This window comes from Pollicipes pollicipes, unplaced genomic scaffold (assembly GCF_011947565.3).
Source record: "Pollicipes pollicipes isolate AB1234 unplaced genomic scaffold, Ppol_2.1 Scaffold_7231;HRSCAF=8579_pilon_pilon_pilon, whole genome shotgun sequence".
Taxonomy (NCBI): Eukaryota; Metazoa; Arthropoda; class Thecostraca; order Pollicipedomorpha; family Pollicipedidae; genus Pollicipes; species Pollicipes pollicipes.
In genome coordinates, this window is record NW_023597034.1 from 3,893,049 (window position 1) to 3,909,205 (window position 16,157).

General features: G+C 49.6%; 1 protein-coding gene across 1 annotated transcript; it reads right to left on the bottom strand.

The window, feature by feature from the left end:
* Positions 1-209: 209 nt before the first annotated feature.
* On the bottom strand, positions 210-15,535 carry LOC119109262 (Kv channel-interacting protein 4). The gene is made up of 5 exons (XM_037232857.1): positions 15,532-15,535; positions 14,527-14,718; positions 6,086-6,162; positions 5,543-5,758; positions 210-320 (listed from the first exon to the last, which is right to left on the bottom strand). Exons 1-5 carry the CDS (start codon positions 15,533-15,535, stop codon positions 210-212), a joined length of 600 nt encoding a protein of 199 aa, XP_037088752.1.
* Between the last annotated feature and the right edge of the window lie 622 nt (positions 15,536-16,157).

Genomic DNA, 16,157 nt, shown 5'->3' on the forward strand with positions numbered 1-16,157 from the left:
ATCTGTGAGAGCGAGTGCAACACCGTCTGGTCACGTGACCTGGCCCCGCCAGCCGGCACTCACAACACGGTGGTGAGCTGTGAGAGCGAATGCAGCACCGTCTGGTCACGTGAACTGGCCCCGCCAGCCGGCACTCACAACACGGTGGTGAGCTGTGAGAGCGAATGCAGCACCGTCAGGCCACGTGACCCGGCACGATCAACCGGCACTCATAGTACGGTGGTGAGCTGTGAGAGCGAGTGCAGCACTGTCTGGTCGGACGAGCAGAAGTCGAGGAACTCGTCCAGGGTCACTACACCGTCCCGGTTTGTGTCCATCCTCTGCAACAGACCCAATGACAAACATTGAGGATTGTTTTGGACTCTCCAACGCGACGTTGGGCCATCACTGACGTCGATTGTCATGCTGTGTAAGTTATAGCCAACTTGTGAAATTAAAATGTCTTGGTTTCAGCGGAAACCTTCATCAGGCGGGTTGAATGAGGCAGAACTGCATCAATGCTACAAGCAGAATAAAATGTGGGTCCATGCTTTGGAATCGCAATCCATTATCGTCCTAGGTTCCATTTCGGCTACTGAGGGTGCATATGAAGTCCACCCCCCCAAAAAAATATGAAAGAACCCCTATTTTGGTAAGTATGATGGATCAGGGATAGTCTAGTTCTCCGATTGGAAACGAGCTCATAAGAGTCATCTTTGTCAAAAAAGCATGTTAAGAAGTGCGCAAAGAGCTTAGGGTTCCGTAGTTTTAGGCCTCCTGACTGGAGTTTCTGGGCGCTAGCAGCCAACGCTAGAGTAGATAAAGTTTGTGAGGAGTTTTGCCTCATGTTTGTAAATGAGTGGAACAGGTTTCTTTAACTCTAGAGACCTGTATCAGATGGAAGGACTCCATTTCTCTGGGAAAGGTGTGCAAGTCCTGAGCAGGGTGAATGAACATGTTTTCAGGGAAGCTAGGTGATGGTGATAGGAGGGTGAACATGGAACACATAGGGAATGCAAACGGATATTTGCGGAACGGTGAGCCAAAAAGCAGCGTAGGGAAACTTAGGTGCCTCAATGCAAATGCAACTAGTATCAGGAACGAGTTCGATGAGCTCCGTGTTCATATGCTTGAAGAAAAATGAGACCTGGTAGCTATTACTGAATCTAGGATCAGTGAGCACATTTTTAGGGGACAGTTTACAAGAATTTAAAGTGTCTGGGAAGAACACGTTTACTTTTCATAGAAAAGCGAAAAAAGGACGGTGGAATACTAGTCTATGTAAGACAGAACATGAAATGTTGAAGTGTAGATAGCATGAAGAAAAGCGATAGTGTAGAGTCCCTTTGGATTAATGTGATTACGCCGAAGGGCAATAATTTACGTGCTGGAAGTTTCTGTAGGTCTCCAAATAGTTGTCAGGATGTGGACACAGATTTAGGTGAAGAAATCGGCCGAAGTGTGAATGGAAAATGTGTGGTCGTAAGAGATTTTAACATTCCAGGCTAGAACGTGGATCTTGGCCAATTGTTGAATTGTCACGAAAATATTTTGCATGCTTTGAAGAAATTTTGCCAGTAGCTGGTGTGCAAACCGACTAGCGGAAATAAAATTGTTAATCTTGCTATGACTGAAGGGGAAGGGCTTGTAGGTACGTTGACAGCAGGCGAGATGCTAAGAAATAGTGACCATAGTATTGCAAGGTTTTCATTACATCTAGGCCATTTAGGCAAACCGAATAATACTCTTATTCCAAATTTGGCCAGGGGTAAATTTAAAGAAGTCCAGCTTTTCTTGCTAGCTTCCAGTGAGAACATTCTCTAACTGGACTCACTGCACGCTAAATGTGGGAAGTGTTCAATGATGTTTTAGAAGGATAGAAAGTGTTTATTCCCTGCAGGAAAAACGAGAAATTAGCTCAAGAAAGCCCCCATGACTGACGCAGACAGCGCGGAATTTGATGGCAGTGAAGAAGGCAGCATATGATATGCAAAAAGTGGAGGGCGCAGAACGCAGCAAGACAGCGCGTAAGGTTGCCACAAAAGAGGTAAAGAAGAAAATTGAGAAAGCAGAAAGATAATCAGAAATAAGGCTAGCAGGCATTCGCTTTGGTGCTATTAAGACATTTCCTGGCTACTGAAAATTCAAATCTAAAGGATCCGCTCTTGGCCCCCTTGAGGAAGGTGGAAAATCATTGCTGGAGGACAAGGAATATTGTAGATGCTCTTTGCAGGCAGTTTTTTCGGCTTTTACATAGAAGTCCTTTTTTATCTCCCTGGTTATAGTCGAAATCTGACAGAAGACTGTTTTGCAGATCTGACGGTGACCGAGGGTATGGCAAGGTATAGCTTGAAGGGAATCAAGGCTAATAAGGCGGCCGGACCTGACTAGATACATGGTAAAGCGCTAATTGCATGTGCTAGTACCTTAGGATATCCTATTATGCTAATATTTAATAGGTCATTGAGTTTTTCAGAAGTACCTGCGGAATGGCCCAATGTTATTCTGGTATCGATATTTAACAAGGGGACCAAAAAGAGTGTCAGCAACTACAGGCCTGTCAGTCTTGCTTCACTAGTATGCAAGATCTTAGAAAAATTCATTGAGGCTAGCATTTGACTTTGATAAATAGTAGCCAGTATGGTATTCTTTCTCGTAGATCCTGCTTGGCAAATATTCTGGAGTTCATGGAGCATGTTACTGGCCAGGTAGACAAAGGTAATAGTTTAGATGTTGTTTATCTAAATTTTAGTTAAGTGTTTAATACGGTATCATACCGTGTAGCATTTAAAATTGCATGGCATTGGAGGAAAAATTATTGGCTTGGTAGGGGCTGGGCTGCAACACAGGAAGCAAAGAGTGGTGCTCAGTGGTACTAGATCTCTGTGGGAGCTAGTAGATAACGAGGTTGCAAAGGGATCGTTGTTGGGTCCTTTGCTCTTTATTATTTTCGTGAATAATTTTGGGGTAGGATTAGAAAGTAAGGTGTTTATATTTGCTGACGACATTGAACTGATGGCGGTATCAAAAAATGCAGATCAGCTGAAACTTGATTTAGATAAACTAGTGAACTGGGCTTCTATGTGGCAAATGTCATTTATTTATGATAAGTGTTATGCGATGCACTTAGGTAGTTTCGGCGGTGAGGGCATTAACTGTAAGATGGGAGGACAAGAGTTGGACCAGATCAAGGGCGAAAAGGACTTAGGGGTTATAATTTTCAGAGATTTAAAGGTTAGAAAGCAATGTGGCGCTGCTAGGAGCAGGGCGCTTCGGGTGCTGGGACTTATGAACAGGAATGTACATTACAAGAGTAGGAATGCTGTCAAAAAGCCTTAGTTAGCTTATGTTAGACCACACCTAGAGTACTGTATACAGACTTAGCCCCGCTGCTTCCATATATATATATATATATATATATATATATATATATATATATATATATATATAAATCAATAGGTTGGGGAGAGTACACCGAAAAGCAGCTAGGATGATAAATGGCATTAGCGGCTTAGAATCTAGAAATAGGCTTAAGGCATTGTATTCACTAAAATATCGTGGACTTAAAGTGGGTCTGATAGAGGTATACAAGGCTATGAAAGTGTATATCTCCAAGGAGCACTGTAAATTGGGCCGAAACTTAGAGGAAACCAGTTTCAATTAGCAAAAGGTAGGAGCAGAATTATGGGAAGGCAAATATAATTAAGTCAAAGAGAAGTGAATTATTAGAATGGACTGCCAAACAAAGTTGTGGGAAGTCCCTACCAACCAATATTTAAAAATTGTTTGGACAATTTCCGTAGGTCTGAGGATCCCATTTACAGCTACATTCAGGCAGGTCAGGTGGTAAGACTGGTTCAAGGATGTTGAGGAGTCTATGGTAGGCCAAACTCGATGGGCCCATGTGGCTGTTTGTTGGCCTAATTTTTAGATGTCTGTATAAACCATTTTTGATCTGAGGAAGCTAACAAAGCGGTACAAAAATTGACATTATCATCGACTTGCACACTTGAAACAAAGTTTTTGACGCTGTCTTAAAATGGCGATCCCATATTTTCGGCCGTAACAGCTAGCTGGTGTGACACTTGACTGAGGAGGGGCTAGACTTGGAGGGGGAGGGGGACAGCACTATGTAAAATTAAGAGATTTAAAGCTGCGTCAAAATGTCTATCAACGAACCCTTGCCACGATAGACGCTCTATGGGTGGGCATACATTGTTACGTGGACTCATTTGACTTCTATTTTACTCTAACTGACTTCATTTCGACGTTTCTGCCCTCTGTCGGACCTACCCCAAAGAGAAAAATCGTCAAGCCATGTCAATAAAAAGATATACCTAACCCGCAATCATTCACGTCACATCATTATTCCGCAAAATAATTGCTATGAAAACATTGGATATGGCGCGTCACTAGACAGCGAAGTGGACCTGGCACACGTGGGTTATCAATATGCTGATCTGTTAGTGGGTTTCCATCTTTTGAGCCTTTTCGCTGGCTGCCATGTCTACAAAAAATGTTAACCATTGATCCATGCCTCTCTGCGAAGTCATGTGTGACTTTTGCACAACTCTCAAAATCTCGATGAAATCGATACCCATTGTTGGCCTCCTATTCATCAATTGGCTTGCTAGCCACTGGCTAGTCCCGATCAGAATGAGCTGGAATGATAGCAAAGAGGGCTCATCTTCCATGTCCAGCAACGCTATTTCCTATCATTATATTATATACTTATTAATTGCGCCGCATCGTCATAATAATTCGCCACCGGCATAGACGGCAGCATCAAACCCATAGCGGCTTTTCAGCATCGCTAACGTCACGCGCCTTGCTGGCTCTCTCGCGGCAAAAATAGCTTGGAACTACCGAGCTCAAATATCCTTGCGCACTATCAAACAAATCAGATTTTTGATTGGGTGTCAGATATAAAATTGCCTTGATTTGAAAAAACAGACTAGCCCCCAGCAGCCATGCTTTTGGAAAAAGGTTTTGTCATAAATTCTGGGACATCCTGGTGGATACGAAGCAAAAACACTGGTTTAATCAGAGATACCTGGTTTCGTATCCCAGAGAATAAGATTGAATAGCTTCATCGCATACCGTGTTGAATGCAATGAAGCTATATTTTTGGTCCCGAGTTGCATTGCATTCATTGTAAGCCTGGAATGCTAAAGACATTTTTGAAGCCATCTTTTTGGCTCAAATTGCAGTTTGTTAATCTCCTTACAGTTACAATGCCACACAAAGCAAACGAAATAGCATATTCACGGCAATGCAACCACTTGCAGTAATGCAAACAATAAAAAAGGGGAATCAGTTGAAAGAAAACACGCTTGAAAATGAGATCAAGCACTACCAATAGGTTGAATTGATGAATGCTGATATGCTATTGTTATGTCATTGCTGCCATAATTTTATGTGTCATTTTTCTTACAGTTACCTGAAAGACATGGGCACGAAGACCTTAAATCAAGAATTTGTCTTGCGGCGACATGTGAAGACGGCACAATACCCGTCCTCTTTAGTTAATGTTTACCACGCAAGTGTTCCTGTCTTTGCTTACCTGAAAGACGTCGTCTACTTTTGTGGAGACGACCGAGTCGTCCTGGAGCATGCCCAGCGTGACACCCCCCAGCAGGGCGTAGATGCTGATGAACACTGACGTCATCTCCCCGCGGGTGATCCTGCCGTCGTTGTTGATGTCGTACAGGCGGAACATCCAGCGCAGCTTCTCTTCTACCGTGCCCCGGCATAGTCGGGATAACCACTTCAAAAACTCCTGCGGGACACAATCCAAGACTAAGTACTTACTGAGGACATCTCCGCCGGCGACCACGACGGGTGCCATAAGATAACGCCAAAATCACGCGTCAGGCAGCGTGCCAACTTGCTTCAGCCAACGAGCCGTGCACAGGTCACGTATGCATTTATCTGTCGTCATTGTATCATGCCTTTGAACCAACTTATTCATTTATTTATGATCTTCAATTAATACAGATTCCATCTTGTAACTATCAACAACTGGAATGCGAAAGGCCAGCGGAATGTCGGTCCCTCCATCGTTATGTCAATAGCTTGTGTAAAGCCTGTTGCCAGCCGAGCTCACCTCGAAGGTGATCACCGGGTCGGCAGAATCCACATCAAATGTGTTGAACACGTAGTGGGCATACAAGCTGGAGTTTGCTGCAACAGGGGCGGTGTGAGTCAAATGGTGAATGCAGACTGGCCCGAACAGCCGGCTGGCATTGACTGTCCACTTTGAATGCGCGAACTCTCAAAGTTATTTAATACTGGCCACGCGGTGGCAATAACTTGGAATTCAGATATCTCTGCCATTTGTCAGTAATTTGCATGCGCGAGAGAGGTGGAAGTTTTCGAAACTTTGTGCGGCAACGCATTCGTTTACATATCGATTATTTACCATCCAACACTCGCGGGCTTCACGTCGAAACTCATAAGCATCGATGGAGATGTTCGGCAAGTACCCGTCCAGAAGCGTGGCAAGCGCTCGCCACCCACGCGCGTGACGAGGATGCACGTCCGCTGGCGGGTCGGCTAGCGTTGTCAGGCGGCGGTGTTTTCCGACGAAGCTGTTAACGACTGCACTGCGTCGAGTTCAAGCCCAGTGTAGGCCAGGTAAATAATTCTACCAACACCTCCTGCCAACCTACCAAACATGCGTGAGTGGCGAGTAGAGACCATACCTAATTTCCGTTCATAACGTTGGTTGGGGGTGTACGTCTCCCCGACTGCCACAGCAACTTCGAGACGGATGCTTTCAAAAGGCCAGTGGGTTCATGTGGGATGCAGTGGAGGCGTGGCAGAGGCTCGAACACAAACCCGACGGTTACAGCGCCGAGCGTCTTAACTACTCTACCAGCACCGCCCCCCTTACCACTCTATTCGTGTGCATGCTATCTTGCATGGAACATTGTATAAACATGTCCACGTCAATGAACTCTGACCAGGAGGAAGCGCTCGTCGCTTCACGTGTTTTTGAAAAGAAGCTGGTCAAACGAAGACCCAATAGTTCCACAGCACCGGTCGCCCCCGGCGCGGTCACATGCCGCTCGATGATACAGCAAGATTACCAACTTGACATTTTGCTAAGCTTTCGGACTCGTTGGACTGGAAGCTATCGCGTAGGTCGCTTAGGTGCCATATTTTGCAAGATCATGGGGTCAATCGTCAAATACAAGGTCTTATGGCCAACTGGCTTTGAACCACTAAAAACACGGCGATGGGCGTGGTTTCAGGCACAATGGCCGACGTGAAACATAACGTACTGTCAAAGATGAAGGACTGCATCAGGGCTGCGGAAAATCAGAAACCTAATGGGTGCATTGTTCCTCAACTTCAGCGGGGTCGTCTATTCGGTAGCGGTTTTCCTAGGGGATCGCGCTCGGACCGCCGTCTCCCGTCAGATGCGTTAGCGGCATACCGGGCCTTGCGCAGTGCCCAACAAAGCCGACCGCAGCCGACGCCAGGCTCCGGGCTGCCGCCGCCGACGGACATTATTGCGGTGGCTGCGCGGTACGACATATGGCAGTTACCCAGCAAAGCCTCGCTGTGTTTAACGGTGTACTGCCGGGAGCAAATTTTCCGGAAGCCTGTGCCATGCGAGAGACAACGACCGTCGAGCGCGACCCTGGACACCGGACACAGCTGGACACCGCAATGAAGCTCTGCAAACGAGCAGCTGTCGCGACACTGAAGGTGTCCAGGTCTGGTCTCTCGTCCCGCGGAACGCTCCAGCTTATCGATCAGACCGCCATGCCCATGTCCGAAACCCTTGTGCGAGCTCGCCAGAGAATGGGAGTGCAGTGGGGAGCGGGTGGTGGGGTGGGGGTGCAACTGTTCAGACTAGAGGCTAGTGAACCTCGTCCAGCGACGAAAAACCGGCCTGGTGCGGACCATTAGAGCTGCGCCCTGTCTCGAGAAGATCCGCGTACCTGGTCGGTCCTAACGATAGCACCCGACGTCCTCACCACATTGCATTAGTTCCTGCACTCGGGGGCTGGTATTGACCCGAAAGGCTTCTTCACAAAGCAACTGCTCCTAGCACAAAGGTTGGTCACTATTGGAAAAATAACAAGCTTCAGTCTGCGGCAGGGATCAAAATGGACGGCCTCCTCTGTGTGTGACAGTTAACAACTGGAACTCCCCGCCCCGCGTGGTCGACAGACATTGAACTCTGCATTGGTGCCGTTTATTGGGAGGAGGCGACGTCTGCGGTCACATTGGACCCACGGTAATGCATATCTGGGGCCAAATCTGATGTCTGCAAGACTTGAGAGCGGCTGCCAACAAAGGGCTGGCGCGAGCCGTCGCCCAGGATGTCGCGTGACCTAAGTGACGGAGCATTTCACCCGAAGTGACGCAAACGTTCCCAGGCGAAATGTAGACACGATCGAATCGCATGGCGCACTTGAAGAAACACAAGATGCCGTGGACATCTGGGTCTGTCACCGCCACACAGCAGGGACCTGTGAGTGCCATACGTGTGCTTGAAACGCCACCTGCAAACCATAACCTCCTCTCGCCTTGCCTGCCCCGAGCTGGAAAATCGTAGGCCCAATTTGCATTGTATAGAGTTAAGTTCGTCACTTCTTCCCCTATTTCACCTGTGCTGCCACTTGCGTTGAAAAAAGGTGAAAAGAAAAGTGGGCAAAATGGCATGCTGATAACAGCAATGTGCGTGTACATGGTGCATGTGAAGCGCATTTTTCAGTGGGGTCCGCTGACTTGTTTTCGAGGACGATAACGTGGCCAGGAATCCAACAAAGCGTCACCTTCTTTCTAGCTCGATCCGGTGCTACAGAGTGACGATATCAGCGCGATGGAGTGACGTGTAAAGGATCTGAACCACTCTTCCCTGTGTCAAAAGGGAGACTACAACGACCTCCCGCCAAGAGGTTGGAAAGCTGCCACTTTCCCAGAGTAAATTAAGAACTGCCCAACAAAACCTCCATCGTGCTATGACAAAGGTGCTGAAGCGTGTTGTGCACACCATTAGGACCCTCTTCAAAACTCTGTAGCGTGCTGAAGCATGTTGTGCACACCATCAGAACCCTCTTCAAAACTCTGCAGCGTGCTGAAGCATGTTGTGCACACCATCAGAACCCTGTTCAAAACTCTGCAGCGTGCTGAAGCATGCTGTGCGCACCATCAGGACCCTCTTCAAAACTCTGCAGCGTGCTGATGACATGTTTTGATTCAGTGAGGGTGAAAGGTTCAGTGTGCGCATGCGTTCGGTACTGGAAAGATATGTGCGGACTTCCTCGCGGAGCATGCGATGACAATCGACCCGTCGCTCCGCGCTGATGCCGCTGCCGCTCTCCAAAATCGCAAGGCCAACTCCGCTTCCAACATCTCCTGGGTGGATGACGTGGTCGTTTACGTGCAAAACAAGGAATGGAGTGCAGCAGAACTGCCCGGAAATCCGCTTCATCCGTGACCGGACCTGGGCAGTAGTTTTAAGACAGGTTAGTGTACCAACGTACTCACTCCACAGTGCGCTTCAACCTCCCTGATTGTACAATGGACGAACGCCCTGGCTTTCTTAAACGCAAGCAGGCTGGTCGTGCTTCTTCTGCGATCGTAAGCCGGAAAAGCTCGTTTGTGTGAGAGACGGGTAGCGTCACGGCACTCATGCGTCTGTGACGGAGCGGTTGTATGATGCGGAGCGTCTAAAGTGCAGGGAATACACCTGTCAGCACATTCTAAAACCAGGGCTGCAAGCCCCTCTGCAGAGGTGAGCACACTGCCGGAATGTGCCGAAAATGATGCTTCAAGTCGAGCTTCAAAGCCAGTGCAGTCAACCTTATTAAAATTTCAAAGCCGCGGCCAGCTGCCACACTGCGGTATCTCAGCCAAACTGGGAAATAGTCGCTCCCAAGCGGATCATCGGCCACCGCCCGCTTCGGATACTCCATACGTCGTGGGCCAGAAATACTGAGATCAAGAATCGATACACGTCCGCAAAGAACAACAAAACGCGTTGGCTGTCCGTTGTTTAAAGCACATAAATAAGCATCGTGATTAAAGCTCCCACAGAGCATCTTGACCTGACCTGGCCTGATCCTGATCAGGGTGCAGCGGCACGGTATCGAACCACGATGGTTTCAAGGTTACATTGATGGACGGCGGCAGATGGTGAAAGCTGGCTCCAAGGTGTCCCTCGGGGACCCCGATGGATCAAATCTTCTTCAGCGTCTTCACGAACAAACACCGTCCTATTTGCATCACCGGCGGCTGGTTTCCTAACCCGATGATACCCAACTCCTTGACTCCGCACAAACCGACCACTTATGTGCCCACCCTAAAATCCCGAATGGAGGAAACCATTCTTACCCTCTTATCCTACTTCACTGCCAATGCCCTGAAGGTGAACCCACCAAGACCACTGAACGGCACGTCCCTGGGGATCAAAAACTTTATCCTGTCAACCTAACATCTTCGGTTTAATATTAACCCCTCGCCGTCCATGAAGACACCGGGAGTGATATATGTGAATAAGTATACATATATATATATATATATATATATATATATATATATATATATATATATAGTATATATATATATAATATATATATATATATATATATCATATATCTATGTGTGTGTAGTAGTGTAGTATATATATATATATATATATATATATATATATATATATAATTATATATCAGACTGCATTAATAGCCTTATTCCTGGTAGAGCAGCCAGAAGAATCGACAGATATATGTATTGATATTTGGCTACATGCCTTTATCGGAACGAATATCAGTAGATGCCTGATTTTGGTTGGTCGTTAGTGGTCGGGCTGGGCTGAGTCGAGCATTTGCGTTAGGACCCCTGTGGAGCAAATAGAATGGAAGGTCCTTCGTGAAAGTGCTTAAGAGGATTGGACTCACCAGATCCCCTGAGGAACACACTGGGATAAGGAAGGGGGTAGTGAACCACCTCTTATCATCTACTGACATTCGTTTCGATGTAGGTATGTAGCCGAAACATAAATGCCTTTATCTGTCTGTTATCATGGTTATTATGCGAGGAATAAGGCTGTAATTTATACATATATATATATATATATATATATATATATATATATATATATATATATATATATATTATATTTCGGTATCATCTCCTTTCTGAGACCCGAAAACTTCACATCGAGGCCCATGTTTTCCCGAGATCCTTAACTGCTCGTCAGTCTGGGGCGCGGCCGCCGCGTGCTATCTCCGCCAGGTGCGAAAGGTCATAGCTCTCGCGGCCAAGATCGTCCCGGGGGTGCGGGGTCGAGATCATATTTCATCGGTCGTGCAGTCGCTGGGCTGGCGCGGCATGAGTGACCTTGCTACGCGCCGCGTCCGCACTGGCGCCTTCAGGGCCCTAAACGCCCCTCGTGCCCCGGTGGCGGTCCGGTCGCTGTTCACCCCCCCCCCCCGGACCGCTGTGAGCGAGCGCATCACGAGTTCGGCGGTGGCCGCCGCTTTGGAGCTGCCCCCTTTCCGACTGTCTGGGTCGCGTAGGGCGTTTTCATATCGTGCGGCCGCGTCCTGGAGCCACCTGCCACCGATCGTCATGACTCTCAGAGCCGTGCTGTGCCCATATCTAAATTTGACCAATGTGAAAAAGGATTTTGTTTGACTTTGAGGGCTTTCCTCATTCTCTTAGCGTGTTTTCATCACCGCCACATCTTATTTCTTATGTGTAACCTGTATCCAGTTGACGCACATTAAGCATTAAGCACCTGATGGCAGGTGCAGCAAGTCCACTGTAATACCACGGCTGTGGATATGGTCACGTGCTACAGTCTGTAGCGGCAGTTCCAACTTCAGCGTTTGGACTGACACGCAGTGGAGCATTGCCAGGAGGTCACCACCGTGCGCAGCCGTGTCAGCTGGCACGTCCCTACCGAAAATTGAATTGCCTTTTACGCGAAATGAGAGTTCGACGCCAAATGTGTTTCCTGCAACGCTGCGGCTGTTAGACATCTCTGTCTGCAGCCGGCAGCCGTACGCGTTAGCCCATACTCCACTCCAGTTCCGCCGTAAAAGCATCTGGAAATGGACGGGTTAAATGGAAGATAAAAGATCACACAGCAAAACACGACCAGATTTGAAAGAGCTGCGCTGCGTCAGAGACAGTGCGAGACACTTCAGACTTAGGATGACATGACATGATCATCACAGACATGATCCGTTCCGTTCCGTTCCGTTCCGTTCCGTTCCGTTCCAAAATATGCCTGTACGGGACATGCCTGGCGCCGACATACCCAGTCCAGGCTGGTGGCGGGGAAAGTCTACTGGCGAGTCCTGCCCGTCACCTGTAGTACCGGGTTGAAACTTTTACCGGCCTTCGTAGAGAGGGAGTGTTGCTCGTGGGGGAGGGGGGGGGGGGCTCGTTACCCGTCCATGTCAATCTGATGGACTCTTTGGCCCGCTCCTGCTCGGCCTGGTGCACCCGAGCAGCGTCGCAGGCGCGCCTGTCTGCTTCACGGCGCTCAGGTGTCTGGCGTTTATTCAGGCGCGCCCGCCAAGGTTTTTGGAGACGAGGAGGGCGGCGGGGCGTCGCACGGTAAGGCCGGCAGGAGCCTGCGGACCTCTCTTGCACCGGGCCTCCGTCCACCCCTCCGTCAGCGCACTCGACGATGCTGTTGGGGTCGGCAGGACGGCGGATGCCGAGCGTTCCGACGCGCGGGAAGGGGTAGGGCTCCACCCGGCGACCAGGCTCTCGACCCGTCGACACCACCGGGACGCAGCCATGGGGTTGCCCAAAGATGCCAAACACGGCTCCGTTGAGGCGCTTGAAGAAGAGACAACTGCGTTGCGGAGACGACGCCACTATCGAGCAGCCAAAAGGCCTCAGAAGCTAGATGAGGTCTGTGGCAGTCGTTGGGTCCATCGGAGTCCTGCGGGACCTGAGTCTTGGTCTCTGTAGCGCAACTGATCGCTGGGTGACTCTCCTCCTACAGGTCTCTGCTTCGCGGAATGATGTCCACCTAGTGCATTTAAGCGTGATAATTTGCCTCTCCTTCGGGTCGACTGGGCAGGGACGTGGAATGAGGATACGGATTCTTGTCACTCTTAATGCACCAAGGTCTTCGGCCGGCGCACTGCTCTACTGTATTGTCCAGTGAGGCACATCTGTCACAGACAGCCTGGTTGAGGGGAGTCCCTGTCGTGTGGCCAAACCTCCGACGTCCGTCTCAGGGAGTTGCGAAGAATACGACGCACTTTTATCCTGGTGTAGCTTGCCCCGATGCCTTGTGGTTCTGTTAAAAGTAAAATTAATGTCGTTTGTTGATATCCGATCGCTGCCCTGTCACATCTTGACCAGTCGAGCTTCGGTGACCCCAAACTCTGTCAGATCTTCTACAATCTCGTCTCGCTCACCTCTTCCGAGTCAAAACAGTTGGTAATATCATCAGCCGAGTCCTTGGTCTTATGAACCTCCTTTCTTGAAACGAGCGCCACCTCTCGCTTATCCTCCGCGTCCAGCACGCTGTACACTAACCGTGTAGCCCCATCGCTCGCTCGACTTCCACTCCATTATACATTCCACTTCAATGCCGCCGTCTCGAAGCTTATCGCATCACACCACAGTGCTGAAGCGACCACATTCAGTTCCACGTTGGAACGGAGATGGAGGTGAAAGAGCCTTATTGTCATTATGAAAAACCAAGATCCGGGAGCAGGGGCAGGGCCACTGAAGCCGGGTACATTGACGGCTGGACACCGCCAGGACCACCCTGGTGCACTACGGAGCGAACGACACCTCCTACCCGGCCGGGTGTAACCGGGAAAGCTCCTGCCCGTCCTGACCGCGGTTCAGCACCTCGGCCCGTGTACTCCTGAACCCACTGCGAGCGGCCAGGCGCCCCAGCGGAGGCCCACGAGCAGCACCGAGCCGCAGCATGAGCGCGAGGCCAGTTTAACGCCGCGGCTGACTCGCGCAAGGCACCCCGCAGCCACCAGGACCTGGTCAACCCTGAGCGCGGGTGAGGAGACAAAGCGAGACCGGTTAAACGAGGACAAAGAAAGGTGAGACGGTGGGATGCGGAAGGCGGGTGACGAGGAGGGAACGGGCGGGACAACAAGCTGGAGCTCGCGTACCGGCAGGGTCGCCAGTCTCTGAAATGGGCGGCTTACGTCGCCCACTCATTACCGGCGCTGGGACTCGAGGGGTCGCTACTCCCTAGCATCGGTGGAAGCCGGTGTCTCTGCGTGAACGCACCTCATATACGACATTCCATTCCAGGGCTTATGAAGTGGCGCAGACAGCGAAGCAAATAGGACCTATAGGCCTACAGGACCTACAGGCCTCGGGACTCTGCATACCCTATGCCATAACTTTAGAATCCTCACCAACCATTGTCGCCAAACCAGCCCAGGTCGAACCAGTAAGTTTTGAACTACCTCACGGTGAATTCCTCCCCGCCACACAGTAAACCTACACCGCATTACACACAGACACTGTCCCCCAGTCTTTTGCTGGGCTGCTTGGCTAGAATGCTAGCGAGCAACGCGGGTTCCTTACATTGCCTGGGAAAGAACCGCGAGTAGATCTCCTTGAAGTCGTCCTCGCCGACCACGCCCATGGGACACTCGACCTTGAAGCCGCGGTAGATGCGCTTCACCTCGTGCGGCGAGAAGTGCGTGCTGCTGGAGAGGGTGATAACGTCCTTGGGCCGGTACCGGCGATCTTGGCTGAACTCTTCCAGGTCAGAATCTGCCGGCGGAACACCTGATGTCATGCGATGGTGGTCGGTGGTCATACGGTGGTCATACGAACGGTGGATGTTATATGGCGGTCTGACCAGACAAGGGTGCGACGCCCCAGGTGGGTGCCCATTCGTATAACTCTAAAGGACTGAGTGATGTTCATGTTACCTTGCACAGTAGTGTTTCCATCACGAACACTCAGGATCTTTGGGCATAGGTTTTATTGGTCACATGCACGTTTTCTTTCACTGACATTTGGCTCACTATAGTCACCTTACAAATACTCAGACAACCTGTACTTCAACGACAAGAAAACATTTTTGAAGACATTAAATTGCAAACAATCAGTGGCATTCGTTTTCCATCCCGCCCACAGCGGTGTCCCAACGTCGAAGGAGCACGACTATGCCGTCTGCAGTATAGACGGTCGTGGATGTCCACACGATGGTTGCATTGCATAATGCATTGTTGTTCTAGAAACATGCACGTAAACCACGACTTTTAAGGCACTTGGCGTGAGACATTATCATGTGTTTGCATAGGCTTCCCTTTATTTCACTCAAATCGTCCCTTGATTTAAGTACACTGAGTCACTTATGGCTATGCCACCGCTTCAATATACAACCAAACCGATTTAGACCTGTGTTTGCCGTCTGCCTCAGAGCTCTGGCGATCAGACTAGTGTTTGCCGTCTGCCTCAGAGCTATGGCGATCAGACTAGTGTTTGCCGTCTGCCTCAGAGCTATGGCGATCAGACTAGTGTTTGCCGTCTGCCCCAGAGCTATGGCGATCAGACTAGTGTTTGCCATCTGCCTCAGACCCATGGCGATCAGACTAGTGTTTGCCGTCTGCCTCAGAGCTCTGGCGATCAGACTAGTGTTTGCCGTCTGCCTCAGACCCATGGCGATCAGACTAGTGTTTGCCGTCTGCCTCAGAGCTCTGGCGATCAGACTAGTGTTTGCCGTCTGCCCCAGAGCTCTGGCGATCAGACTAGTGTTTGCCGTCTGCCTCAGAGCTCTGGCGATCAGACTAGTGTTTGCCGTCTGCCCCAGAGCTCTGGCGATCAGACTAGTGTTTGCCGTCTGCCTCAGAGCTATGGCGATCAGACTAGTGTTTGCCGTCTGCCTCAGAGCTATGGCGATCAGACTAGTGTTTGCCGTCTGCCTCAGAGCTATGGCGATCAGACTAGTGTTTGCCGTCTGCCCCAGAGCTATGGCGATCAGACTAGTGTTTGCCGTCTGCCTCAGAGCTATGGCGATCAGACTAGTGTTTGCCGTCTGCCTCAGAGCTATGGCGATCAGACTAGTGTTTGCCGTCTGCCTCAGACCTACGGCGATCAGACTAGTGTTTGCCATCTGCCTCAGACCCATGGCGATCAGACTAGTGTTTGCCATCTGCCTCAGACCCATGGCGATCAGACTAGTGTTTGCCGTCTGCCTCAGAGCT

Excerpts from the sequence above, each read along its gene's own strand:
- LOC119109262 (XM_037232857.1), bottom strand. Across the intron at positions 5,759-6,085 it reads ACCCGGTGATCACCTTCGAG|GAGTTTTTGAAGTGGTTATC; the intron begins GTGAGCTCGGCT and ends TGTGTCCCGCAG. Across the intron at positions 321-5,542 it reads AAGTAGACGACGTCTTTCAG|AGGATGGACACAAACCGGGA; the intron begins GTAAGCAAAGAC and ends GGTCTGTTGCAG.